The sequence below is a fragment of the Ciconia boyciana genome, unplaced genomic scaffold, assembly GCF_034638445.1.
Source record: "Ciconia boyciana unplaced genomic scaffold, ASM3463844v1 HiC_scaffold_38, whole genome shotgun sequence".
NCBI lineage: Eukaryota > Metazoa > Chordata > Aves > Ciconiiformes > Ciconiidae > Ciconia > Ciconia boyciana.
Genome location: NW_027328406.1, coordinates 593,536 through 620,436, shown reverse-complemented (window position 1 = coordinate 620,436; position 26,901 = coordinate 593,536). Strand labels below are relative to the sequence as shown.

The 26,901-nt window shown below is 56.6% G+C and overlaps 1 protein-coding gene across 3 annotated transcripts; it reads left to right on the top strand.

Moving 5' to 3' along the window:
- Window positions 1–279: 279 nt before the first annotated feature.
- Window positions 280–25,844, top strand: SUPT16H (SPT16 homolog, facilitates chromatin remodeling subunit). Of its 3 annotated transcripts, XR_012040046.1 has the most exons (27): window positions 280–413; window positions 1,200–1,292; window positions 3,914–4,084; window positions 8,801–8,953; window positions 10,419–10,565; window positions 10,661–10,812; window positions 10,967–11,139; window positions 11,247–11,337; window positions 11,425–11,498; window positions 13,148–13,260; window positions 13,352–13,417; window positions 13,583–13,678; window positions 13,756–13,871; window positions 13,992–14,145; window positions 16,984–17,111; window positions 17,200–17,335; window positions 17,434–17,560; window positions 17,647–17,765; window positions 17,891–18,016; window positions 18,130–18,242; window positions 20,979–21,054; window positions 21,152–21,321; window positions 21,399–21,528; window positions 22,655–22,858; window positions 23,713–23,790; window positions 23,877–24,414; window positions 24,723–25,844. XR_012040046.1 is itself a non-coding variant. In XM_072849272.1 (26 exons), exons 1-26 carry the CDS (start codon window positions 348–350, stop codon window positions 24,156–24,158), a joined length of 3,354 nt encoding a protein of 1,117 aa, XP_072705373.1. In that variant the 5' UTR covers window positions 280–347; the 3' UTR covers window positions 24,159–25,844. The 3 variants fall into 3 exon arrangements, 2 of the variants coding, with proteins under 2 accessions (XP_072705373.1, XP_072705374.1); XM_072849272.1 differs by having other exon boundaries at window positions 23,877–25,844; XM_072849273.1 differs by lacking the exon at window positions 24,723–25,844 and having other exon boundaries at window positions 282–413; window positions 22,729–22,858; window positions 23,877–24,122.
- The last annotated feature ends 1,057 nt before the right edge of the window (window positions 25,845–26,901 follow it).

Here is a 26,901-nt window from a genome sequence, read left to right as displayed (position 1 = left end):
TTAATCCCCCATTAACCCCCTCCCTAATTAACTCCCCATCAATGACGGCCTCCGCCCACCAGGCGGCGCTCTCTCCCCTTTCCCGCCTCCCCCGTCACGTGACGCGGGCGCCGCCGCGCTTTCCCGCCGCCGCGCATGCGCCTCCCCCACCCCGTCTCTCCACACACACACACACGCACTCCCTCCCCCCCCGCCCCGCGGGCTGCTCACCCCGGAAGCGGAAGCGCCGCGCCGGGAAGCATTTCCGGGGGGAGCAGCGCGGGAGGAGGAGGAGGAGGAGGGAGGAGGAGGAGGAGGAGGAAGGCGGCGGTGCGGGGGTCCCGGTCCCGGCCCCGGGGCCTCCCCTCATGGCGCTCAGCCTCGACCGCGAGGCCTACTACCGCCGCCTGAGGCGGCTCTACGGCAGCTGGCAGGTGGGGGAGGGGCGGGGGAGGGGCCTGAGGGGGTGGGGGAGGGGTGGGGAGGGGAGGGCTGGCGGGGGAGAGGGCCTGGGAATGGGGGGGAGGAGGGCGGAAGGGTTGGGGCGGAATGGGGCGGTGGGGGGAATGGGGGAGGGGTTTGGGGGGTGGGGAGGGGTTTCGGGGGCTTGGGGGTGGGAGGAGGGGCTCGAAGAGGGGTAGAGGGCCTGGGAGGGGGAGGGAGGGTTTGGGGAGCAGGGGTGGGGTTTGGGGGGTGGGGAGGGGCTTGAGAGGGTAGGGGTCTGGGAGGGGGGAGGAGGGTTTGGGGGTGTTGTGGGGTGGGGGAGGGCCTGAGGGGGTAGGTGCTGAGGAGGGGGGAATGGGAGAGGGAGGGGTTTGGGGGGACGGGGGGTGGGGGAGGGTTTGGGGGGTGGGGAGGGGCCTGAGGGGGTTTAGAGACTGAGGAGATGGGGAGGGGAGTTGGGGGCGTTGTGGCGTGGGGGAGGGGTTTGGGGGTGGGGGAGGGCCTGAGCAGGGTTTAGAGGCTGGGGGAAGGGCAGGGGAGGGGTTATGGAGGGGGTGGGCTTGTGAGGGGTGGGGAGGGGCCTGAGAGGGGGTATTGGGGAGGGGAGGGGCCGGGGGGTGTGTGGGGTGGGGAGGGGCGGGGGAAGTATGTTGGGGGATGGGCCTGAAAAGGGGTGGCAGAGGAGTGGGGAGGGGCAGAGGGATGGGGGTTCGCAGGGGAGGGAGGGGTGAGTGATGGCGCTGCCCCTCCCCCCCCCCCCCCCATCTTTTTCGCAGAAGGGGGAGGAGGAGTACGGGGGGGTGGACGCCATCGTGGTGGCGGTGGGGGTGGACGAGGAGATCGTCTACGCCAAGTCCACCGCCCTGCAGGTGGGTGGGGGCCCAGCACCCTTGGGTGGGGCCTCGTCACCCTTGGGTGGGGCCTCGTCACCTTTTTGGGGGGTCCCACCACCCTTGGGATGTTCCTCAGCATTAGGAACGGTCCCACCACCACCCCTGGGGGGTCCCACCAACCCTTGGGGGGGTCCCAGCACCCTTGGGTGGGGTCTCGTCACCCTTGGGTGGGGCCTCGTCATCTTTTTGGGGGGTCCCACCACCCTTGGGACGTTCCTCAGTCTTAGGAACGGTCCCACCACCACCCCTGGGGGGTCCCACCAACCCCTGGGAGGTCCCACCAACCCTTGGGGGGGTCCCAGCACCCTTGGGTGGGGGCTCGTCACCTTTGGGTGAGGCCTCGTCACCCTTGGGTGGGGTCTCGTCACCTTTTTGGGGGGTCCCACCACCCTTGGGATGTTCCTCAGCATTAGAAAGGGTCCCACCACCAACCCCTGGGAGGTCCCACCAACCCCTGGGAGGTCCCACCAACCCTTGGGTGGGGCCTCGTCACCCTTGGGTGGGGCCTCGTCACCCTTGGGTGGGGTCTCGACACCTTTTTGGGGGGTCCCACCACCCTTGGGACGTTCCTCAGCATTAGGAACGGTCCCACCACCACCCTTGGGAGGTCCCACCAACCCCTGGGAGGTCCCACCAACCCTTGGGGGGGTCTCGTCACCCTTGGGTGGGGTCTCGTCACCTTTTTGGGGGGTCCCACCACCCTTGGGAGGTTCCTCAGCCTTAGGAACGGTCCCACCACCACCATTGGGAGGTCCCAGCACCATTGGGAGGTCCCAGCACCCTTGGGTGGGCTCCCAGCACTCTTGGGTGGGGTTCTAGCACCCTTGGGAGGTCCCACCACCACTTTTGGGTGCATCCCACCACCCTCAGGAGGGGTCTCATCACCTTTTGGAGGAGTCCCACCACCCTTGGAGGTTCTCACCGTCCTTGGGTGGTCCCACCACCACTCTTGGATGGGTCCCACCACCCTTGGGTGGGGTCTCATCACCCTTTTGGGGGAGTCCCACCACCCTTGGGAGGTCCTAGCACCACGCTCAGGGGGTCCCACCACCCTTGGGTGGGGTCTCGTCACCTTTGTGGGGGTCCCACCACCCTTGGGTGGGTCTGTGTCACCCTTGGGTGGGGTCTTGTCACCTTTGAGAGGTCCCACCACCACCCCTACATGGGTCCCACCACCTTTGGGGGGATCTCATCACCTTTGGGGGGGTCCCACCGCCCTTGGATGGGTCCCACCACCCACAGGAGAGGCCTCACCACCTTTTGGGGGGGTTGCACCACCCTTGGGAGGTCCCACCACCACCCTTGGATGGGTCCCACCACCCTTGGAGGAGGTCTCATCACCCTCAGGATGGGTCTCACCATGGTTGGGGGGGGGGTCCCATCACCCTTGGAGAGTCCCACCACCACCCTTGGATGGGTCCCACCGCCACCCCTGAGAAGGGTCCCACCGCCACCCTTGAGAAGGGTCCCACCACCACCCTTGAGAAGGGTCCCACCATCACCCTTGGACAGGTCCCACCACCCCCTTTGGGAAGGGTCCCACCACCCCCCTTGGGAAGGGTCCCACCACCCCTTGGACAGGTCCCACCACCTTTGTGTGGGTCCCACCACCCCTTGGGAAGGGTCCCACCACCCTTGGGTTTTCCACCACCATTTGGGAAGGGTCCCACCACCCCTTGGGAAGGGTCCCACCACCCTTCTGTGGGTCCCACCACCCTTGGGTTTTCCACCACCCCTTGGGAAGGGTCCCACCACCCCTTGGACAGGTCCCACCACCCTTGGGTTTTCCACCACCATTTGTGAAGGGCCCCACCACCCCCTTGGGAAGGGTCCCACCACCCCTTGGACAGGTCCCCCCACCTTTGTGTGGGTCCCACCACCCTTGGGTTTTCCACCACCCTTTGGACAGGTCCCACCACCCTTTGGGAAGGGTCCCACCACCCCTTGGACAGGTCCCACCACCCTTGTGTGGGTCCCACCACCCTTGTGTGGGTCCCACCACCCTTGGGTTTTCCACCACCCCTTGAGAAGGGTCCCACCACCCCTTGGAGGGGTCCCACCACCCTTGGGTTTTCCACCACCCCTTGGGAAGGGTCCCACCACCCCTTGGGAAGGGTCCCACCACCCCTTGGGTTTTCCACCACCCTTGAGAAGGGTCCCACCACCCTTGGACAGGTCCCACCACCCTTGGACAGGTCCTACCACCCTTGGGTTTTCCACCACCCCTTGGAGGGGTCCCACCACCCTTTGGGAAGGGTCCCACCACCCTTTGGGAAGGGTCCCACCACCCCTTGGACAGGTCCCACCACCCTTGGGTTTTCCACCACCCCTTGGGAAGGGTCCCACCACCCCTTGGACAGGTCCCACCACCCCTTGGACAGGTCCCACCACCCTTGAGAAGGGTCCCACCACCCTTGGACAGGTCCCACCACCCTTGGGTTTTCCACCACCCCTTGGAGGGGTCCCACCACCCCTTGGACAGGTCCCACCACCCTTGTGTGGGTCCCACCACCCCTGGGAAGGGTCCCACCACCCCTTGGGGGGCCACCTCACCCCCCCAGATGGCTAACGTGTGTGTGTCCCCACCCCCACCCCAGACGTGGCTGTTCGGCTACGAGCTGACGGACACCATCATGGTGTTCTGCGAGGAGAAGATCCTCTTCATGGCCAGCAAGAAGAAGGTGGAGTTCCTCAAGCAGGTGGCCCACAGCAAAGGCGGGGAGAGCGCCAACGGCGTCCCCGCCATCACCCTCCTCGTCCGGGAGAAGGTGAGGACCTGCCGGTGGGGTCCTCAGGGTGGAGGTTGGGGTGGGGATGGAGGTGGAGATGAGGTGGAGGTGGAGATGAGGTGGAGGTGAAGATGATGAAGCTGGAGATGAAGGTGGAGGTGGAAGTGAAGATGAACATGGGATGGAGGTGGAGATGAAGGTGGACGTGAGAGAGATGGAGATGAAGGTGGAGGTGAAGGTGGACATGGGATGGAGGTGGAGATGAAGGTGGACATGAGATGGAGGTGGAGATGAAGGTGGACGTGAGAGAGATGGAGATGAAGGTGGAGGTGAAGATGAAGATGAACATGGAATGGAGGTGGAGGTGGAGATGAAGGGGAGGTGAAGGTGGAGGGGAAATGGAGATGAAAGTGGAGGTGACAACGAACATGGGATGGAGGTGGAGATGAAGTGGAGGTGAAGGTGGACCTGAGATGGAGGTGGAGATGAAGGTGGAGGTGAAGATGAACATGGGATGGAGGTGAAGATGAAGGTGGAGGTGAAGGTGGACATGAGATGGAGATGAAGATGAAGGTGGACGTGAGAGAGATGGAGATGAAGGTGGAGGTGAGATGGAGGTGGAGGTGAAGATGAACATGGGATGGAAGTGGAGATGAGATGGAGATGAAGTGGAGGTGAAGGTGGACCTGAGGTGGAGATGGAGATGAAGGTGGAGGTGAAGATGAACATGGGATGGAGGTGAAGGTGGACATGAGATGGAGGTGGAGATGAAGTGGAGGTGAAGGTGGACATGAGATGGAGATGAAGGTGGAGGTGAAATGAACGTGGGATGGAGGTGGAGATGAAGGTGGACATGAGGTGGAGGTCGAGATGAAGGGGGAGGTGAGATGGAGGTCGAGATGAAGTTGGAGGTGAAAGTAGACGAAGTGGACGGTGGGACGGAGGTGTTGGAATGGAGAAGCAGAGATGGAGATGAGGTGGAAGTGAAGGTGAAGATGAGGACGGGGATGAAGGTGGACAGGAGATGGAAGTGGAGATGAGGTGGAGGTGGAAGTGGAGATGAAGATGATGGAGCTGGAGATAGAGGTGGACGTGAAATGGAGGTGGAGATGAAGGTGGAGGTGGAGATGAAGATGGGATGGAAGCGGAGATGAAGGTGAAGATGGGGATGAAAGCGGAGGTGAAGGTGGACGTGAGGTGGTGGTGGGGATGGAGGTGGAGGTGAAGGTGATGGAGCTGGAGATGAAGGTGGAGGTGAAGGTAGACAGGAGGTGGAGGTGGGATGGAGCAGTTGGGATGGAGAAGTGGAGATGGAGATGAAGGTGAAGATGGGGCTGGGGATGAAGGTGGAGGTGAAGGTGGACATGAGATGGAGGGGGAGATGAAGATGAAGGTGAAGATGGGGCTGGGGATGAAGGTGGAGGTGAAGGTGGACATGAGATGGAGCTGGAGAAGAAGATGAAGGTGAAGATGGGGCTGGGGATGAAGGTGGAGGTGAAGGTGGACATGAGATGGAGCTGGAGATGAAGTGGAGGTGAAGATGAATGTGAGGTGGAGGTGAAGGTAGACGAGGTGGACGTTGGGATGGAGGTGTGGGGATGGAGGTGGAGATGGCAGTGAAAGTGAAGATGAGGACGGGGATGAAGGTGCACAAGAGATGGAAGTGGAGATGAAGGTGGAGGTGAAGATGAACATGGAATGGAAGTGGAGATGAGATGGAGATGAAGTGGAGGTGAAGGTGGACCTGAGATGGAGGTGGAGATGAAGGTGGAGGTGAAGATGAACATGGGATGGAGATGGAGATGAAGGTGAAGATGAGGATGAAAGCGGAGGTGAAGGTGGAGATGAGGTGGAGGTGGACGTGGAGATGAAGGTGATGGAGCTGGACATGAAGGTGGAGGTGAAGGTAGACAGGAGGTGGAGGTGGGATGGAGAAGTGGAAATGGAGATGAAGGTGAAGGTGGGGCTGGGGATGGAGGTGGAGGTGAAGGTGGACATGAGATGGAGGTGGAGGTGAAGATGAACGTGGGATGGAGGTGGAGATGAAGGTGGACGTGAGATGGAGATGAGGTGGAGGTGAAGGTGGACATGAGATGGAGGTGGAGATGAAGGTGGAGGTGAAGATGAACGTGGGATGGAGGTGGAGATGAAGGTGGACGTGAGATGGAGATGAAGTGGAGGTGAAGGTGGACATGAGATGGAGGTGGAGGTGAAGATGAACGTGGGATGGAGGTGGAGATGAAGGTGGACGTGAGATGGAGATGAGGTGGAGGTGAAGGTGGACATGAGATGGAGGTGGAGGTGAAGGTAGACGAGGTGGAGGGTGGGATGGAGAAGTGGGGATGGAGGTGGAGATGAGGTGGAGGTGAAGATGATGGAGCTGGAGATGAAGGTGGAGGTGAGATGGAGATGAAGTGGAGGTGAAGATGGACATGAGATGGAGATGGAGGAGGTGGGATGGAGAAGAGGTGAAGGTGGACATGAGATGGAGGAGATGGGATGGAGAAGTGGAGATGGGGATGAAGGTGGACGCGAGATGGAGGTGAGGATGAAGATGAAGATGAGAGGATGGGGGTGAAGGTGGAGGTGAGATGGAGATGAGGTGGAGGTGAAGGTGGTGGAGCTGGAGATGAAGGTGGAGGTGAAGGTGGACGTGAGATGGAAATGAAAATGGAGGTGGAGGTGGGATGGAGAAGTGAAGATGGGGCTGGGGATGAAGGTGGAGGTGGGGATGGGGATGAAGATGGACGTGGAGATGAAGATGAAGGTGACAAACAGAGCATGGGGGTGGAGGTGGAGGTGAGGTGGAGATGGAAGTGGAGGTGATGGAACTAGAGATGAAGGTGGAGGTGAAGGTGGACACGAGATGGAGATGAAGGTGGATGTGGGATGGAGGAGTTGGGATGGAGAAATGGAGATGGAGGTGCAGATGAAGGTGAAGATGGGGCTGGGGATGAAGGTGGAGGTGGGGATGGAGGTGGACATGAGGTGGAGGTGAAGATGGACATGAGATGGAGATGAAGGTGGAGGTGAAGGTGGGATGGAACCGTTGGAATGGAGAAGCGAGGGTGAAGATGAAGGTGGACGTGAGATGGAGATGAGGATGGAGATGAAGGTGAAGATGAGAAGATGGGGATGAAGGTGGAGGTGGAGATGAGGTGGAGATGGAGCTGGGAAAATTGGCGTGAAGATGGAGGTGGACATGAGATGGAGGTGGGATGGAGGTGGAGGTGAAGGTGGAGGTGGGATGGAGGTGGAGGTGAAGGTGGAGGTGGGATGGAGGTGGAGGTGGGATGGAGGTGAAGGTATGAAGATGGGAATGGAGGTAGGGTGGAGGTGGAGATGAAGGTGGACATGGGGATGGAGAGGTGGAGATGAGGTGGAGGTGGACGTGGAGCTGCGGATGGGGGTGGGGGATGGAGGTGGGGTGGAGGTGGAGATGGTGATGGAGAAGTTGGAGTGGAGGTGGAGATGGAATGAAGGTTGACGTGGAGGTGGGGTGAAGGTGGAGGTGGGATGGAGGTGGAGGTGGAAATGGGATGGAAGTGGAGATGGGATGAAGGTGGAGGTGAAGGTGGAGGTGGGATGAAGGTGGAGGTGGAGACGGGATGGAGGTGGGATGGAGGTGGAGGTGGGATGGAGGTGGAGGTGGGATGGAGGTGGAGGTGGGATGGAGGTGGAGATGGGATGGAGGTGGAGATGGGATGGAGGTGGAGATGGGATGGAGGTGGAGGTGAAGGTGGAGGTGGGATGAAGGTGGAGGTGGAGACGGGATGGAGGTGGGATGGAGGTGGAGGTGGGATGGAGGTGGAGGTGGAGATGGGGTGAAGGTGGAGGTGGGATGGAGGTGGAGGTGGAGGTGGAGGTGAAGGTGGAGGTGGGATGGAGGTGGAGGTGGGATGGAGGTGGAGGTGGGATGGAGGTGGAGGTGAAGGTGGAGGTGGGATGAAGGTGGAGGTGGAGACGGGATGGAGGTGGGATGAAGGTGGAGGTGGGACGGAGGTGGAGATGGAATGAAGGTTGACGTGGAGACGGGATGGAGGTGGAGACGGGATGGAGGTGGAGGTGGAATGAAGGTTGGAGGTGGAGGTGAGGTGAAGGTGGAGGTGGGATGGAGGTGGGATGGAGGTGGGATGGAGGTGGAGGTGGGATGAAGGTTGACGTGGAGGTGGAGGTGGGATGAAGGTTGACGTGGAGGTGAAGGTGGAGGTGAAGGTAGAGGTGGGATGGAGATGGAGATGAGGTGAAGGTGGAGGTGGGATGGAGGTGGGATTGAGGTGGAGATGGAATGAAGGTTGACGTGGAGGTGGGATGAAGGTGGAGGTGGGATGAAGGTGGAGGTGGGATGGAGGTGGAGGTGGGATGAAGGTTGACGTGGAGGTGAGGTGAAGGTGGAGGTGAAGGTAGAGGTGGGATGGAGATGGAGGTGGAGGTGGAGGTGGGATGAAGGTGGGGGTGGGATGAAGGTTGACGTGGAGGTGGGATGAAGGTGGAGGTGGGGTGGGATGGGATGAAGGTGGAGGTGGGATGAAGATGCAGGTGGAGGTGGGGCGGGACGGGATGAAGGTGGAGGTGGAGCTGGGACGGAGATGGAGCAGAGCTTCGGAGATGGAGGTGGTGGCGGAGACGGGATGGAGACAGACCTGGCGAGAAAGAGATGACACGAGACGGAGGACGGCCACCGTGGTTGACCCTTCGAGGGTGACCCACCCCAGGGCGGGGCCGAGCACCCATTTTTTCCCCGTTTTGCCCCAGAACGAGAGCAACAAAGCCAACTTTGAGAAGATGATCGAAGCCCTGAAGGCCAGCAAGGGCGGGAAGCGCATCGGGGTCTTCAGCAAGGACAAGTTCCCCGGGGACTTCATGAAGAGCTGGAACGACTGTCTCAGCAAGGAGGGCTTCGAGAAGGTCCGCGGAGGTGCCACCACCCCCAACGTCCCCTGTGGGGCCACCTTGATGGTGTCCCCCCCGACGTTGGTGTCCCCCCCGACGTTGGTGTCCCTCCCGACGTTGGTGTCCCCCCGACGTTGGTGTCCCTCCCGACGTTGGTGTCCCTCCCGACGGTGGTGTCCCTCCCGACGGTGGTGTCCCCCCCGACGGTGGTGTCCCCCCCGACGGTGGTGTCCCTCCCGACGGTGGTGTCCCTCCCGACGTTGGTGTCCCTCCCGACGGTGGTGTCCCTCCCGACGTTGGTGTCCTCCCAACGTTGGTGTCCCCCCCAACGTCGGTGTCCCCCCGACGTCGGTGTCCCTCACAACGTTGGTGTCCCTCCCGACGTTGGTGTCCCTCCCGACGTTGGTGTCCCCCCCAACGTTGGTGTCCCTCCCGACGTTGGTGTCCCCCCCGACGTAGGTGTCCCTCACAACGTAGGTGTCCCCCCGACGTTGGTGTCCCTCCGACGTTGGTGTCCCTCCGACGTTGGTGTCCCCCACAACGGTGGTGTCCCCCCCGACGTTGATGTCCCTCCCGACGTTGGTGTCCCTCCCGACGTTGGTGTCCCTCCCGACGTTGGTGTCCCCCCCGACGTTGGTGTCCCCACAACATTAATGTCCCAATGACGCTGGTGTCCCCAGCGTTGGTGTCCCCTACAACGTTGGTGTCCCCAACGTTGATGGCAACATCGTTGGTGTCCCCCGGACGTTGGTGTCCCCAACGATGTTGGTGTCAACAACATTGGTGTCCCCAGCGTTGGTGTCCCCCACGATGTTGGTGTCCCCAACAACCTTGGTGTCCCCCGTGACGTTGGTGTCCCCAGCATTGATGTCAACGACGTTGGTGTCCCCATGACGTTGGTGTCCCCATGACGTTGGTGTCCCCCCAGTGCTGGTGTCCCCCCAGCATTGGTGTCCCTCACAACGTTGGTGTCCCCAGCGATATTGGTGTCCCCCCGACGTTGGTGTCCCCAGCAATATTGGTGTCCCCAGCGATATTGGTGTCCCCAACGTTGGTGTCCCTCACAACGTTGGCGTCCCCAACAACGTTGGTGTCCCTCACAACGTTGGTGTCCCCAATGATATTGGTGTCCCCAATGATATTGGTGTCCCCCCGACGTTGGTGTCTCCCCGACGTTGGTGTCCCCAACGATATTGGTGTCCCCAACGTTGGCGTCCCTCACAACGTTGGCGTCCCTCACAACGTTGGCGTCCCCCCAACGTTGGTGTCCCCACAACGTTGGTGTCCCCACAACGTTGGTGTCCCCACAACGTTGGTGTCCCCAACAACGTTGGCGTCCCCAATGATATTGGTGTCCCCCCGACGTTGGTGTCCCCCCGACGTTGGTGTCCCCAACGATATTGGCGTCCCTCACAACGTTGGCGTCCCTCACAACGTTGGGTGTCCCCAACTTTGATGTCCCCTACGTTGTCCCTCATAGGTGGACATCAGCGCCGTGGTGGCCTACACCATGGCGGCCAAAGAAGATGGGGAACTCAACTTGATGCGCAAGGCGGCCGCCATCACCTCCGAGGTCTTCACCAAGTTCTTCAAGGAACGGGTGATGGAGATCGTCGACGCCGATGAGGTCAGGGAGATCGCTTTTGCGGGGGGGGGGGGGGTCCTAAAAAAAAAAGCCACCGCCGAGGTCAGGTGATGTCATAACGATGTCATCACCCCCAGAAAGTCCGGCACAGCAAATTGGCCGAGTCGGTGGAGAAGGCCATCGAGGAGAAAAAGTATCTGGCGGGGGCCGACCCCTCGGCGGTGGAGATGTGTTACCCCCCCATCATCCAGAGCGGTGGCAACTACAACCTCAAGTTCAGCGTCGTCAGGTGGGGTGGGGACAATTCTCCAAGAAGTCCAAGAAAAGGGAGTTTTCTCCTCAAAATCCACCGGGGGGGGGGGGATGGGACTTTTCTCCACCCCGATTTGTCCCCGTGGGGTGGGGTGGGACACCCCAAGTTGACGTCTCCACCCAACGCGTAGTGACAAGAACCACATGCACTTCGGGGCCATCACCTGCGCCATGGGCATCCGTTACAAGTCCTACTGCTCCAACCTGGTGAGGACCTTGATGGTGGACCCACCTCAGGAGATGCAGGACCACTACGCCTTCCTCCTTCAGCTCCAGGAGGAGATGTTGAAGGAGATGCGACACGGTGAGGACCAGCCTTGAAGTTCTACGAGGGGGTGGACCTCCTCGAGAGGCCGCCACCACCGATACGTGGACGGTGACGGTGGTGGTGACATCTCCTTCTCCTTCCAGGAACCAAGCTCTGCGACGTCTACGGCGCCGTGATGGACGTGGTGAAGAAGCAGAAGCCGGAGTTGTTGAGCAAGATCACCAAGAATTTGGGGTGAGGATGGGGGGTTTTGGGGGTGAGGAGGGACACAGGTGAGGAGGTTGGGGACCTCTTGATGGCCATCTCTCCGTATCTCACCAGCTTCGCCATGGGCATCGAGTTCAGGGAGGGTTCCTTGGTCATCAACAGCAAGAACCAACACCGGCTGAAGAAGGGTGAGGAGCACTTCATCCCACCTCCAGTGGTCCTCTTCCCCCAAAAAGAGGTCCTCTTCCACCCCAAAAGAGGTCTTCTTCCCCCAAAAAGAGGTCTTCTTCCCCCAAAAAGAGGTCCTCTTCCCCCCCAACGAGGTCCTCTTCCCCCCAACGAGGTCCTCTTCCCCCCGAGGTCCTCTTCCACCCCAAAGAGGTCGTCTTCAACCCAAATGAGGTCTTTTTCCACCCAAACGAGGTCCTCCTCCACCTAAATGAGGTCCCCTGCTTCCACCCCAACATTGTCCTCCACCCAAAATTGTGTCCCACCACCCCAAAATTGTCCTCTTCCACCCCAAAATTGTGTCCCACCACCCCAAAATTGTCCTCTTCCACCCCAAAACTGTGTCCCACCACCCTAAAACTTCTCCCACCACCCCAAAATTGTCCTCTTCCACCCCACAACTTTGTCCCACCACCCTAAAACTTGTCCCACCACCCTAAAACTTGTCCCACCACCCCAAAATTGTCCTGTTCCACCCCAAAACTTTGTCCCACCACCCCGAAACTTTGTCCCACCACCCCAAAATTGTCCTGTTCCCCCCAAAACTTTGTCCCACACCCCAAAACTGTCCTCTTCCACCCCAAAACTGTCCTCTTCCACCCCAAAACTTGTCCCACCACCCCAAAACTTGTCCCACCACCCTAAAACTTGTCCCACCACCCCAAAACTTTGTCCCACCACCCCAAAATTGTCCTCTTCCACCCCAAAACTTTGTCCCACCACCCCAAAATTCTCCTCTTCCATCCCAAAACTGTGTCCCACCACCCCACAACTTTGTCCCACCACCCCAAAATTCTCCTCTTCCACCCCAAAATTGTCCTGTTCCACCCCAAAACTTTGTCCCACCACCCCAAAATTGTCCTCTCTCACCCCAAAACTTGTCCCACCACCCCAAAACTTGTCCCACCACCCCAAAATTGTCCTGTTCCCTCCCAAAACTTTGTCCCACCACCCCGAAATTGTCCTCTCTCACCCCAAAACTTGTCCTACCACCCCAAAACTTGTCCCACCACCCCAAAATTGTCCTGTTCCCCCCAAAACTTTGTCCCACCACCCCAAAATTGTCCTGTTCCCCCCAAAACTTTGTCCCACCACCCCAAAATTGTCCTCTTCCACCCCAAAAATTCTCCCACCACCCCAAAACTTTGTCCCACCACCCCAAAATTGTCCTGTTCCCCCCAAAACTTTGTCCCACCACCCCAAAATTGTCCTCTTCCACCCCAAAACTTCTCCCACCACCCCAAAACTTCTCCCACCACCCTAAAACTTGTCCCACCACCCCAAAATTGTCCTCTTCCACCCCAAAACTTGTCCCACCACCCCAAAACTTTGTCCCACCACCCCAAAATTCTCCTCTTCCACCCCAAAACTTGTCCCACCACCCCAAAACTTGTCCCACCACCCTAAAACTTGTCCCACCACCCCAAAATTGTCCTGTTCCCCCCAAAACTTTGTCCCACCACCCCAAAACTTTGTCCCACCACCCCAAAATTGTCCTCTTCCACCCCAAAACTTGTCCCACCACCCCAAAATTCTCCTCTTCCACCCCAAAATTGTCCTGTTCCCCCAAAACTTCTCCCACCACCCCAAAATTGTCCTCTTCCACCAGGCATGGTCTTCAGCATCAACGTCGGCTTCTCCGACTTGACCAACAAGGAAGGCAAGAAGCCGGAGGAGAGGACCTACGCCATGTTCATCGGGGACACCGTCCTGGTGGATGAGGTGGGGGACGAGGGTCCCTGTCCCCGAGTGTCGTCCGTGTGTCCGTCCCCCCCAAATTCTTCCTCCCCAACCCACGCTCTTCCTCCTCCAGGAGGGTCCCGCCACCGTCCTCACCGCCGTCAAGAAGAAGGTCAAGAACGTCGGCATCTTCCTCAAGGTGAGGCCGCGAGGTGGAGGGAGGGGGGGGACACACAAAAAAAGGGGTGACCCCCTCGATTTTGGGGCAGGAACCCCGTTTTGAGCTATTTGAGACCCCCCTTTTTCTTTCACCCCCCCACAATTTGGGGTTGTTTGGGGGGTTTGTTTTTGACCTCCAAAAAAGAACGAAGACGAGGAGGAAGAAGAAGAAGAAAAAGACGAAGCCGAAGATCTTCTCGGCCGCAGCTCCCGGGCGGCTCTGCTGACCGAGAGGACGCGGGTGAGTTGTCCGCCCCGCCGCCAGAACCCCCAAAATTTTTTTTTGGGGGGGGTTCTGAGGTCATCTCTGTCCTCAAGAACGAGCTGACGGCGGAGGAGAAGCGCCGAGCCCACCAGAAGGAGTTGGCGGCTCAACTCAACGAAGAGGCCCGCCGGCGGTTGACGGAGCAGAAGGGCGAGCAGCAGATCCAAAAGTAACCCAAAATCGAGGTGGTTTTGGGGGGGTAAAATGGTTTTTTTTGGCCTCGATTTTGTTTTGGGGGGACCCACCCCCTCCCGCGTACATCACCCCCCCACACCCCGTCTCCTGGTAGGGCTCGCAAGTCCAACATCTCCTACAAGAACCCGGCCTTGATGCCCAAGGAGCCCCACATCCGGGAGATGAAGATCTACATCGACAAGAAGTACGAGACCGTCATCATGCCCGTCTTCGGCATCGCCACCCCTTTCCACATCGCCACCATCAAGGTGAGGGGGCACCCCCCAAAAAAAATGCCCAAGACACCCCAAAAACCTCCCAAGAAACTTCAAAAACCTCCCAGGAAAACCCAGAAACCTCCCAAGAAATCCCAAAAATCTCCCAAGAAACCCTCAAAACATCTCAAGAAACCCCAAAAACATCCCAAGAAACCCCCAAACCTCCCAAGAAACCCCCAAAACATCTCAAGAAACCCCAAAATCTCCCAGGAAACCCCAAAAACATCTCAGGAAACCCCAAAAACCTCCCAAGGAACCCCAAAAACCTCCCAAGAAACTTCAAAAACCTCCCAGGAAAACCCAGAAACCTCCCAAGAAATCCCAAAAATCTCCCAAGAAACCCTCAAAACCTCCCAAGAAAGCCCAAAAACCTTCCCAGAAACCCCCAAAATGTCTCAAGAAACCGCCAAAACCTCCCAAGAACCCCAAAAACATCTCAAGAAACCCCAAAACCTCCCAGGAAACCCCAAAAACATCTCAAGGAACCCCAAAACCTCCCAAGAAACCCCAAAACCTCCCAAGAAACCCCCAAAACATCTCAAGAAACCCCAAAACCTCCCAAGACACCCCAAAAATGTCTCAAGAAACCCAAAACATCTCAAGAAATGCCAAAACCTCCCAAGGAACCCCAAAAACCTCCCAAGACACCCCAAAAATGTCTCAAGAAACCCAAAACCTCCCAAGAAACCCCAAAAACATCTCAAGAAACCCCAAAACCTCCCAAGAAACCCCAAAAACCTCCCAAGACACCCCAAAAACGTCTCAAGAAACCCAAAACCTCCCAAGACACCCCAAAAATGTCTCAAGAAACCCAAAACATCTCAAGAAATGCCAAAACCTCCCAAGAAACTCCATAAACGTCTCAAGGAACCCCAAAACCTCCCAAGAAACCCCAAAAACCTCCCAAGACACCCCAAAAACGTCTCAAGAAACCCAAAACCTCCCAAGAAACCCCCAAAACATCTCAAGGAACCCCAAAACCTCCCAAGAAACCCCAAAACCTCACAAGACACCCCAAAAACCTCCCAAGACACCCCAAAACGTCTCAAGAACCCCAAAACCTCCCAAGAAACCCCAAAACGTCTCAAGGAACCCCAAAACCTCCCAAGAAACCCCATAAACGTCTCAAGGAACCCCAAAAACCTCCCAAGAAACCCCCAAAACATCTCAAGGAACCCCAAAACCTCCCAAGACACCCCAAAAACCTCCCAAGAAACCCCCAAAACATCTCAAGGAACCCCAAAACCTCCCAAGACACCCCAAAAACCTCCCAAGACACCCCAAAAATGTCTCAAGAAACCCAAAACATCTCAAGAAATGCCAAAACCTCCCAAGAAACCCCAAAACCTCCCAAGACACCCCAAAAACCTCCCAAGAAACCCCATAAACGTCTCAAGGAACCCCAAAAACCTCCCAAGAAACCCCAAAAACCTCCCAAGACACCCCAAAAACCTCCCAAGAAACCCCATAAACGTCTCAAGGAACCCCAAAAACCTCCCCAGAAACCCCAAAACCTCCCAAGAAACCCCCAAAACATCTCAAGGAACCTCAAAACCTCCCAAGAAACCCCAAAACCTCCCAAGACACCCCAAAAATGTCTCAGGAAACCCAAAACCTCACAAGAAACCCCAAAACCTCCCAAGAAACCTCCAAAACATCTCAAGAAACCCCAAAACCTCCCAAGAAACCCCAAAAACCTCCCAAGACACCCCAAAAACATCTCAAGAAACCCCAAAAACCTCTCAAGACACCCCAAAAATGTCTCAAGAAACCCAAAACATCTCAAAAAATGCCAAAACCTCCCAAGAAACCCCAAAAACATCTCAAGGAACCCCCAAACCTCCCAAGAAACCCCAAAACCTCCCAAGACACCCCAAAAACCTCCCAAAGAACCCCAAAAACCTCCCAAGACACCCCAAAAACGTCTCAAGAAACCCAAAACCTCCCAAGAAAGCCCCAAACCTCCCAGGACACCCCAAAAACGTCTCAAGAAACCTCCAAAACCTCCCAGGACACCCCAAGACCTTCTGAGGTCCTGGTTCTGGACGTGGTGGGACAAGGAGAAGGTCAGCTGGTCCTGGAGAGCGGGGGATGGGGAGGTGGGGGGGTGGATTTTGGGGTGCAGCTTGAGCCCAGCTTGGAGATGTTGAGGTTTTGGGGTTCCACCTGACCCCCAGCGGTGAGTGGTGGGGTTTTGGGGTTCCACCTTCTCCCCACCTTCAACCTGAGGTAGTTTTGGGGTTCCACCTTCTCCCCACCTTCACCCAAGGTGCTTTTGGGGTTCCACCTTCTCCCCACCTTCACCCAATGTAGTTTTTGGGGTTCCACCTTCTCCCCACCTTCACCCATGGTGCTTTTGGGGTTCCACCTTCTCCCTACCTTCAACCCAACGTAGTTTTTGGGGTTCCACCTTCTCCCCACCTTCACCCAAGGTGGTTTTGGGGTTCCACCTTCTCCCTACCTTCAACCCAACGTAGTTTTTGGGGTTCCACCTTCTCCCCACCTTCACCCAAGGTGCTTTTGGGGTTCCACCTTCTCCCCACCTTCACCCAAGGTGCTTTTGGGGTTCCACCTTCTCCCTACCTTCAACCCAACGTAGTTTTTGGGGTTCCACCTTCTCCCCACCTTCAACCTGAGGTAGTTTTGGGGTTCCACCTTCTCCCTACCTTCAACCCAACGTAGTTTTTGGGGTTCCACCTTCTCCCCACCTTCACCCAAGGTGCTTTTGGGGTTCCACCTTCTCCCCACCAAACTTTTGAGGTGACATCCCTCCACCTCTTCATTTTTGGGGTGACACCCCCCCACCACCCTTTTCTTCTGTCCTCCTAGAACATCAGCATGTCGGTGGAAGGTGACTACACCTACCTACGCATCAACTTCTACTGCCCGGGCAGCGCCTTGGGACGCAACGAGGGCAACATCTTCCCCAACCCCGAGGCCACCTTCGTCAAGGAGATGTGAGCCACCGCTTTTGGGGGGGCGGGTGGGGACTTCATGAGGTCCCCGAGGTCACCCTCAACTTCTTCTGATCTTCTCCACCACCAGCACCTACCGTGCGTCCAACATGAAGACCCCGGGCGAGCAGACGGTGCCGGCGGTCAACCTTCAAAACGCTTTTCGGATCATCAAGGAGGTCCAGAAACGCTACAAGACCCGAGAAGCTGAGGAGAAGGAGAAGGAGGTGAGGACCAAGGAGAAGGTTTTTTGGGTTTTTTGAGGTCTCCTTGGTCTCTTGAGAAGTTGAGGACCTCCCACCCAACTTCTTCTGGTCTTCTTCAGGGTATCGTCAAGCAAGACTCGTTGGTCATCAACCTCAACCGCAGCAACCCCAAGTTGAAGGACCTCTACATCCGTCCCAACATCGCCCAGAAGAGGATGCAGGGTTCCTTGGAGGCCCACGTCAACGGTATGGACTTGGGGTGGGACGGATGGACCTCCTGAAGGTTTGAGGACAACCTTTGTCCCTCTCACCCCTAATTGTCCCCACCCCAGGTTTCCGCTTCACCTCGGTGCGTGGAGACAAGGTGGACATCCTCTACAACAACATCAAGCACGCCGTCTTCCAACCTTGCGACGGGGAGATGATCATCGTGCTCCACTTCCATCTCAAGGTCTTCTTCTGGTGGGGGATGAGCGGTGGCTTTTTTTTTGGTTTTGGGGTGGGGGGGGGGGGTTTGGTGGAAGGAGGTGACGGACCTTCTCCGGTGACACCTTTTGTCCCCCACCCCACCGCCAGAACGCCATCATGTTTGGGAAGAAACGTCACACGGACGTCCAGTTCTACACGGAGGTCGGGGAGATCACCACCGACTTGGGCAAACACCAACACATGCACGACCGCGACGACCTCTACGCCGAGCAGGTTGGTGGAAATGAGGACCGAGAAGAAAAAAGGTCCTTCGAGAAGCTTTTTGGGGTGGCACCGGCATGGAGATGACCTCTTCCTCCTCTCCAAAAAAACCAACCCCACCCCAGATGGAACGGGAGATGCGCCACAAGCTGAAGACGGCCTTCAAGAACTTCATCGAGAAGGTGGAAGCGCTCACCAAGGAGGAGCTGGAGTTCGAGGTGCCCTTCCGGGAGCTGGGGTAAGTGGAGACCAACCCCACCGGTGGCTTTTGGGAGGTCCACCATCTTCTTTGGGGTCTCCTCAGGTCTTTTTGGGGTCTCCTCAGGTCTCTATGGGGTCTCCTCAGGTCTTTTTGGGGTCTCCTCATCTCTTTTTGGGGTCTCCTCAGCTCTTTCTGGGGTCTCCTCAGGTCTTTTTGAGGTCTTCTCAGGTCTCTATGGGGTCTCCTCAGGTCTCTATGGGGTCTCCTCAGCTCTTTTTGAGGTGTCCTCATATCTTTTTGAGGTCTCCTCAGGTCTTTTTGAGGTCTCCTCAGGTCTCTATGGGGTCTCCTCAGGTCTTTTTGGGGTCTCCTCAGCTCTTTCTGGGGTGTCATCAGGTCTTTTTCAGGTCTCCTCAGGTCTTTTTGGGGTCTCCTCAGGTCTTTTTGGGGTCTCCTCATCTCTTTTTGAGGTCTCCTCAGCTCTTTCTGGGGTCTCCTCATCTCTTTTTGGGGTCTCCTCAGGTCTCTATGGGGTCTCCTCAGCTCTTTTTGAGGTCTCCTCAGCTCTTTTTGAGGTCTCCTCAGGTCTTTTTGGGGTCTCCTCAGGTCTCTATGGGGTCTCCTCAGCTCTTTCTGAGGTCTCCTCATCTCTTTTTGAGGTGTCCTCATCTCTTTTTGAGGTGTCCTCAGGTCTTTTTGGGGTCTCCTCAGCTCTTTCTGCGGTGTCCTCAGGTCTCTATGGGGTCTCCTCAGGTCTCTATGGGGTCTCCTCAGCTCTTTCTGGGGTCTCCTCATCTCTTTTTGAGGTCTCCTCAGGTCTTTTTGGGGTCTCCTCAGGTCTTTTTGAGGTCTCCTCAGCTCTTTTTGGGGTCTCCTCAGGTCTCTATGGGGTCTCCTCAGCTCTTTTTGAGGTCTCCTCATCTCTTTTTGAGGTCTCCTCAGGTCTTTTTGAGGTCTCCTCAGCTCTTTCTGGGGTGTCCTCAGCTCTTTTTGAGGTCTCCTCAGGTCTTTCTGGTGTCTCCTCAGGTCTTTCTGAGGTCTCCTCAGGTCTTTTTGGGGTCTCCTCAGCTCTACTGGGATGTCCTCATATCTATTGGGGTGTCCTCAACCATTTTTGAGATGTCTTCATGGATTTTTGAGGTGCCCTCATGTTTTTTGGGGTCTCTTCATGGTTTTTTGGGGTGTCCTCAGCTCTCTTTGGGGTCTCCTCATCTCTTTTTGAGGTCTCCTCAGCTCCTTCTGGGGTCTCCTCAGGTCTCTATGGGGTCTCCTCATCTCTTTCTGGGGTGTCCTCATCTCTTTTTGAGGTGTCCTCAGGTCTTTTTGGGGTCTCCTCAGGTCTTTTTGAGGTCTCCTCAGCTCTACTGGGGCGTCCTCATCTCTATTGGGGTGTCCTCAACGATCTTTGAGGTGTCCTCATGGTTTTTTGGAGTCTCTTCATGGTTTTTTGAGGTGCCCTCATGATTTTTGGGGTCTCTTCATGGTTTTGGGGTGTCCTCATGCTTTTTTGGGGTGTCCTCATGGTTTTTGGGGTGTCCTCACCTGTTTTGAGGTGTCCTCCTGGATTTTTTGAGGTGCCCTCATGGTTTTGGGGGGTCTCTTCAGGGTTTTTGGGGTGTCCTCATGCTTTTTCGAGGTGCCCTCGAGGCTTTTTGGGGTGTCCTCATGGTTTTTTGGGGTGTCCTCATCTCTTTTGAGGTGTCCTCCTGGTTTTTGGGGTCTCTTCATGGTTTTTTGGGGTCTCTTCATGGTTTTTTGGGGTCTCCTCATGGTTTTTTGAGGTGCCCCCATGGTTTTTTGGGGGCTCTTCATGGTTTTTGGGGCTCTCTTCACGTTTTTTTTGGGTCTCCTCACAGTTTTTGGGGTCTCCTCACGGTTTTTTGGCATCTCTTCACAGTTTTTTGGGGTCTCTTCATGGTTTTTGGGGCTCTCTTCACGGTTTTTGGGGTCTTCTCATGGTTTTTTGGCATCTCTTCACAGTTTTTTGGGGTCTCTTCATGGTTTTTGGGGCTCTCTTCACGGTTTTTGGGGTCTCCTCACAGTTTTTGGGGTCTCCTCACGGTTTTTTGGGGTCTCCTCACGGTTTTTGGGGTCTCCTTATGGTTTTTGGGGTCTCTTCACGGTTCTTTGGGGTCTCTTCGTGGTTTTGGGGGTCTCTTCATGGTTCTTTGGGGTCTCTTAACGGTTTTTGGGGGTCTCTTCATGGTTTTTGGGGGTCTCATTGGTTTTTGGGGTCTCCTCATGGTTTTTTGGGGTCTCCTCACGGTTTTTGGCGTCTCCTCATGGTTTTTTGGCGTCTCTTCATAGTTCTTTGGGGTCTCTTCATGTTTTTTGGGGGTCTCTTCATGGTTCTTTGGGGTCTCTCCATGGTTTTTGGGGGTCTCCTCACGTTTTTTTGGGGTCTCCTCACGGTTTTTTGGGGTCTCCTTATGGTTTTTTGGCGTCTCCTCACGGTTCTTTGGGGTCTCTTCGTGGTTTTGGGGGGTCTCTTCATGGTTCTTTGGGGTCTCCTCACGGTTTTTTGGCATCTCTTCACAGTTTTTGGGGGTCTCATTGGTTTTTTGGGGTCTCCTCATGGTTTTTTGGGGTCTCCTCATGGTTTTTCAGGGTCTCTTCACAGTTTTTTGGGGTCTCTCCATGGTTTTTTGGGGTCTCTCCATGGTTTTTTGGGGTCTCTTCATGGTTTTTGGGGACTCCTCAGGGTTTTTTGGGGTCTATTCACGATTTTTTGGGGTGTCTCATGGATTTTTTGGGGTGTGTCCCCCCCGGCAGCTTCAACGGCGCCCCGTACCGCAGCACCTGCCTTCTCCAACCCACCAGCAGCGCCTTGGTCAACTGCACCGAGTGGGTAAGTTGAGGTAGGGTGGTGATTTTGGGGGGGGGGCGCGACCACCAGAACTTGGGGGGCTGCCCCACTGATGTCTTCTCCTCCCGCCCCACCCCAGCCCCCCTTCGTGGTGACCTTGGACGAGGTGGAGCTGATCCACTTCGAGCGGGTCCAGTTCCACCTGAAGAACTTCGACATGGTCATCGTCTACAAGGACTACAGCAAGAAGGTCACCATGATCAACGCCATCCCCGTCGCCTCCCTTGACCCAATCAAGGAGTGGCTCAAGTAAGCTCCGCCCCTTCCCTCGCCTGCCCCGCCCGCCCCACCCGCCCCGCCCACTCACCCTCCTCTTCCTCCTCCAGCTCTTGCGACCTCAAGTACACGGAGGGCGTCCAGTCCCTCAACTGGACCAAGATCATGAAGACCATCGTGGATGACCCCGAGGGCTTCTTCGAGCAGGGGGGATGGTCCTTCCTGGAGCCCGAGGGCGAGGTACCACGCTTGGGGGTTGTCCCCACCCCTGGGTGTCCCCACCTCCAGGTTCTCCAGGTTGTCCCCACCATTGGTGTCCCCATCTCCAGGTTCTCCAGGTTGTCCCCACCCCTTGGTGTCCCCACCTCCAGGTTCTCCAGGTTGTCCCCACCATTGGTGTCCCCACCTCCAGGTTGTCCCCATCTCCAGGTTCTCCAGGTTGTCCCCACCCCTTGGTGTCCCCACCCCTTGGTGTCCCCACCTCCAGGTTCTCCAGGTTGTCCCCACCATTGGTGTCCCCACCTCCAGGTTGTCCCCATCTCCAGGTTCTCCAGGTTGTCCCCACCCCTTGGTGTCCCCACCCCTTGGTGTCCCCATCTCCAGGTTCTCCAGGTTGTCCCCACCATTGGTGTCCCCACCTCCAGGTTGTCCCCACCTCCAGGTTCTCCAGGTTGTCCACACCCCTTGGTGTCCCCGCCTCCAGGTTCTCCAGGTTGTCCCCACCTCCAGGTTGTCCCCACCCCTTGGTGTCCCCACCTCCAGGTTCTCCAGGTTGGCCCCCCCCTTGGGGTCCCCACCTCCAGGTTGTCCCCATCTCCAGGTTCTCCAGGTTGTCCCCACCCCTTGGTGTCCCCACCCCTTGGTGTCCCCATCTCCAGGTTCTCCAGGTTGTCCCCACCCCTTGGTGTCCCCACCTCCAGGTTGTCCCCATCTCCAGGTTCTCCAGGTTGTCCCCACCCTTGGTGTCCCCACCCCCAGGTTCTCCAGGTTGTCCCCACCTCCAGGTTGTCTCCACCTTTGATGTCCCCACCTCCAGGTTCTCCAGGTTGTCCACACCCCTTGGTGTCCCCGCCTCCAGGTTCTCCAGGTTGTCCCCACCTCCAGGTTGTCTCCACCTTTGATGTCCCCACTACCAGGTTCTCCAGGTTGTCCCCACCATTGGTGTCCCCACCTCCAGGTTCTCCAGGTTGTCCCCACCATTGGTGTCCCCACCTCCAGGTTGTCCCCACCTCCAGGTTCTCCAGGTTGTCCCCACCTCCAGGTTGTCTCCACCTTTGATGTCCCCACTCCTAGGTTCTCCAGGTTGTCCCCACCTCCAGGTTGTCCCCACCCTTGGTGTCCCCACCTTTGATGTCCCCACCCATAGGTTCTCCAGGTTGTCCCCACCCCTTGGTGTCCCCACCCTTGGTGTCCCCACCGCCTCCTCCTGGTTGTCCCCAGGGCAGTGACGCGGAGGTGGGCGAGTCCGAGTCGGAGATGGAGGACGAGACCTTCAACCCTTCGGAGGAGGACTACGAGGAGGAGGAGGAGGACAGCGATGAAGATTACTCCTCCGAGGCCGAGGAGTCAGGTGCGGGGGGGGTGGGATGTCCCCAAGGGTGGTGGCACGTCCCCAAGGAGGACGTTATGGCCTCAAGGAGAGCGTGGTGTCCCCAAGGAGGGTGGCCCATCCCTCAAGAGGCCACCACGTCCCCATGGAGGCCCACCAAAACCCCTGGGAGATACCAACCATGTCCTCTTGGAGGCCACCACGTCCCCAAGAAAGGTGTCACATCCCCTTGGAGGCCACCGCGTTGCCTTGGAGGCCACTAGGTCCCCATGGAGGCCCACCACAACCCCTTGGAGATAACAACCATGTCCCCGTGGAGGCCACCATGTCCCCAAGGAAGGTGCTACATCTCCTTGGAGGCCACCACGTCCCCATGGAGGCCACCACATCTCCATGGAGTCCCACCACAACCCCTTGGAGATCCCAACCACTTCCCCTTGGAGGCCACCATGTCCCCAAGGAAGGTGTCATGTCCCTCTGGAGAGTGTCACATCCCCATGGAGACCACCACGTCCCCATGGAGTCCCACCACAACCCCTGGGAGATACCAACCACCTCCTCTTGGAGGCCACCATGTCCCCAGGAAGGATGTCACGTCCTTAGAGGCCACCACGTCCCTGTGGAAGCCCACCACATCCCCATGGAGGCCACCACGTCCCCATGGAGTCCCACCACAACCCCTGGGAGATACCAACCACCTCCTCTTGGAGGCCACCACCTCCCCTTGGAGGCCCCCCCGTCCCCATGGAGGCCCCCCCGTCCCCATGGAGGCCCCCCCATCCCCATGGAAGCCCCACCCCCTTGGAGATCCCACCCCACGTCCCCATGGAGTCCCACCACAACCCCTGGGAGATCCCCTCTCTGCCATCTTCTAGAATATTCCAAGGAGTCCCTGGGCAGCGAGGAAGAGAGCGGCAAAGACTGGGACGAGCTGGAAGAAGAAGCCCGAAAAGGTGAGTCCAAGGTGGGGGGGGGGACCCCCCAAAAAATTTGGGGGGGACCTCCCTGACCCCCCCCCCGCGTCTTCTCCTCACCGCAGCCGACCGGGAGAGTCAGTACGAGGAGGAGGAGGAGCACGGCCGCAGCCGGAAGAGGAAGGCTCCCGCCGGCCGGGGCGCCCACCCCCGCAACCCGGGGCCCCCCAAAAAGAAGAGGAAGTAGGGGACCCCCCCACCCCCACCCCACCCCGAGACATTTTGGGGGGCCCCCGGAAAAAAATCGGGGGGGGTCCTCTGTGGAATTTTGGGGTCCCCCCGGAACAATTTGGAGATGTTTCCCCCCGAAAGTTGGGGTTCTCCTCAAAAGTTGGGGTTCTCCTTAAAAATTTTGGGGTTCTCCTTAGAAATTTGGGGATTCTCCTTAAAATTTTGGGGTTCTTCTTCAAAATTTTGGGGTTCTCCTTAAAAAAATCGGGGTTCTCCGTAAAATTTTGGGGTTCTCCTTAAAATTTGGGAGTTCTTTTTCAAAATTTTGGGGTTCTCCTTAAAAAAAATGGGGTTCTCCGTAAAATTTTGGGGTTCTCCTCGAAATTTGGGGATTCTCCCCAAAATTTGGGGGTTCTCCTTAAAAATTTTGGGGTTCTCCTTAGAAATTTGGGGATTCTCCTTAAAATTTGGGGGTTCTTTTTCAAAATTGTGGGGTTCTCCTTAAAAAATTTGGGGTTCTCTGTAAAATTTTGGGGTTCTCCTTAGAAATTTGGGGATTCTCCTCAAAATTTTGGGGATTCTCCTTAAAATTTGGGGGTTCTTTTTCAAAATTGTGGGGTTCTCCTTAAAAAAATTGGGGTTCTCCTAAAATTTTGGGGTTCTCCTTCAAAATTTGGGGGTTGTCCTCAAAATTTGGGGGTTCTCCTTAAAAAATTTGGGCCTCTCCTTAAAATTTTGAGGTTCTTTTTGAAAATGTTGGGGTTCTCCTCAAAATTTGGGGGTTCTTTTTCAAAATTTGGGGGTTCTCCTTCAAAATTTGGGGCTGCTTCTTAAAATTTTGGGGGTCTCCTTCAAAATTTTGGGGTTCTTCTCCTAAATTTGGGGGTTGTCCTTCAAAATTTGGGGGTTCACCTCAAAATTTGGGGGTTCTTCTCCAAAATTGTGAGGTTCTCCTTCAAAATTTTGGAGCTCCTCAAAATTTTGGGGTTCTTTTTCAAAATTTGGGGGTTCTCCTTCAAAATTTGGGGTGTTCTTACTGAAAATGTGGAGGTTCTTCAAAATTTTGGGGTTCTTCTCTAAAATTTGGGGGTTCTTCACCACAATTGTGGGGTTCTCCGTCCAAATGTTGGGGTTCTTCTCCAAATTTTGCTATTTTTGCCCAAAAATTTTGCAAAAATTGGCAAAATTTGAGCAAATTTTGCAAAAATTTGGCATTCTCCTGAAAATTTGGGGGTTCTCCAGAATTTGCGGGTTCTCCTTCAAAATTTGGGGGGGGTTCTCCTAAATTTTGGGGTGTCCCCCCCAAATTTTTGAGGTGTTTCCCCTCAAATTTGGGGTTCTCCTCAAAATTTTGGGGTTCTTCTCCAAAATTTGGGGGTTCCCCTCAAATTTTGGGGGTCCCCCTATAATTTTGGGGGGTTCCTCTCAAAATTTGGGGTTCCCTGCCCCTCCCCGACCATTTTTTTGGGGGGGGAACCCCCAAAATCTGATGGGGGACCCCAAAAATGGCGGGGGGACCCCAAAAATCGGCCAGGGGGTCCCCAAAATTTATCGGGGGTCCCCAAAAATCCAGGGGGGTCCCCCCAAAATGCCACTGGAGGGGGAACCCCCCCAAAAACCACCTGGGGAACCCCAAAACTCGGGGGGGGCCCCAATTTCTCACCGAGGGGACCCCAAAATCCCACTGGGGGATCCCCAAAACCCCCTGGGGGACCCCAAAATCCATTGGGGGAACCCCAAAACCCCACGGGGGGACCCCAAAATCCATTGGGGGACCCCAAAATCCCCCTGGGTGACCCCAAAATCCCCACGGGGGACCCCAAAACCCCACGGGGGACCCCAAAACCCCACAGGGGACCCCAAAATCCATTGGGGGACCCCAAAACCCCACGGGGACCCCAAAATCCATTGGGGGACCCCAAAATCCCCCTGGGCGACCCCAAAACCCCCGGGGGACCCCAAAATCCATTGAGGGACCCCAAAACCCCCGGGGGACCCCAAAATCCATTGGGGGACCCCAAAACCCCACGGGGACCCCAAAATCCCCTGGGCGACCCCAAAACCCCCCGGGAGGACCCCAAAATCCATTGGGGGACCCCAAAACTCCACGGGGGGACCCCAAAATCCATTAGGGGGACCCCAACCACCCCCGGGGGGGACCCCAAAACCCCGCCGTGGGGGTGTCCCCCCCTCTTTTTTTTTTGTTTTTTTTTTGTTGTTTTTGTTTGTTTTTTTTTTTAATTTAGCTGTATTTATCGGCGGGGGGGAGGGGTCCCCCTCTTTTTTGGGGGGTCCCTCTTTGGGGGGCCCCCTCTCTTTTTTGGGGTGCCCCTCCCCCCCCCCACAGGCGTCTCTTTTCCGTAGCCGGTAGCTCTCGCTCTTTTCCAAACGTTCAATAAAAAAGTGGTTTTTTTAAGGTTTTTTAACTAAAAAGCGCATTTTTCGACCCCTCCCCCCGTACCCCCAGATCCCCCCTGAACCCCCAAATGGGGCGAAACCAGTTGGAATGGGGAAAAACCAGTTAAAATTGCGTTAAACCAGTATAAATGGGGTTAAAACCAGTTTAAATTGGGGTGAATCCAGTTAGATTAGAGAAAAACCAGTTTGAATTGGGGCGAAACCAGTTGGAATGGGGAAAAAACAGTTTGAATTGGAGCGAAACCAGTTGGAATGGGGACAAACCAGTTTAAATTGGGGCAAAACCAGTTGGAATGGGGAAAAACCAGTTTGAATTGGGGCAAAACCAGTTGGAATGGGGAAAAACCAGTTTGAATTGGGGCGAAACCAGTTGGAATGGGGACAAACCAGTTTAAATTGGGGCAAAACCAGTTGGAATGGGGACAAACCAGTTTAAATTGGGGCAAAACCAGTTGGAATGGGGAAAAACCAGTTTGAATTGGGGCGAAACCAGTTGGAATG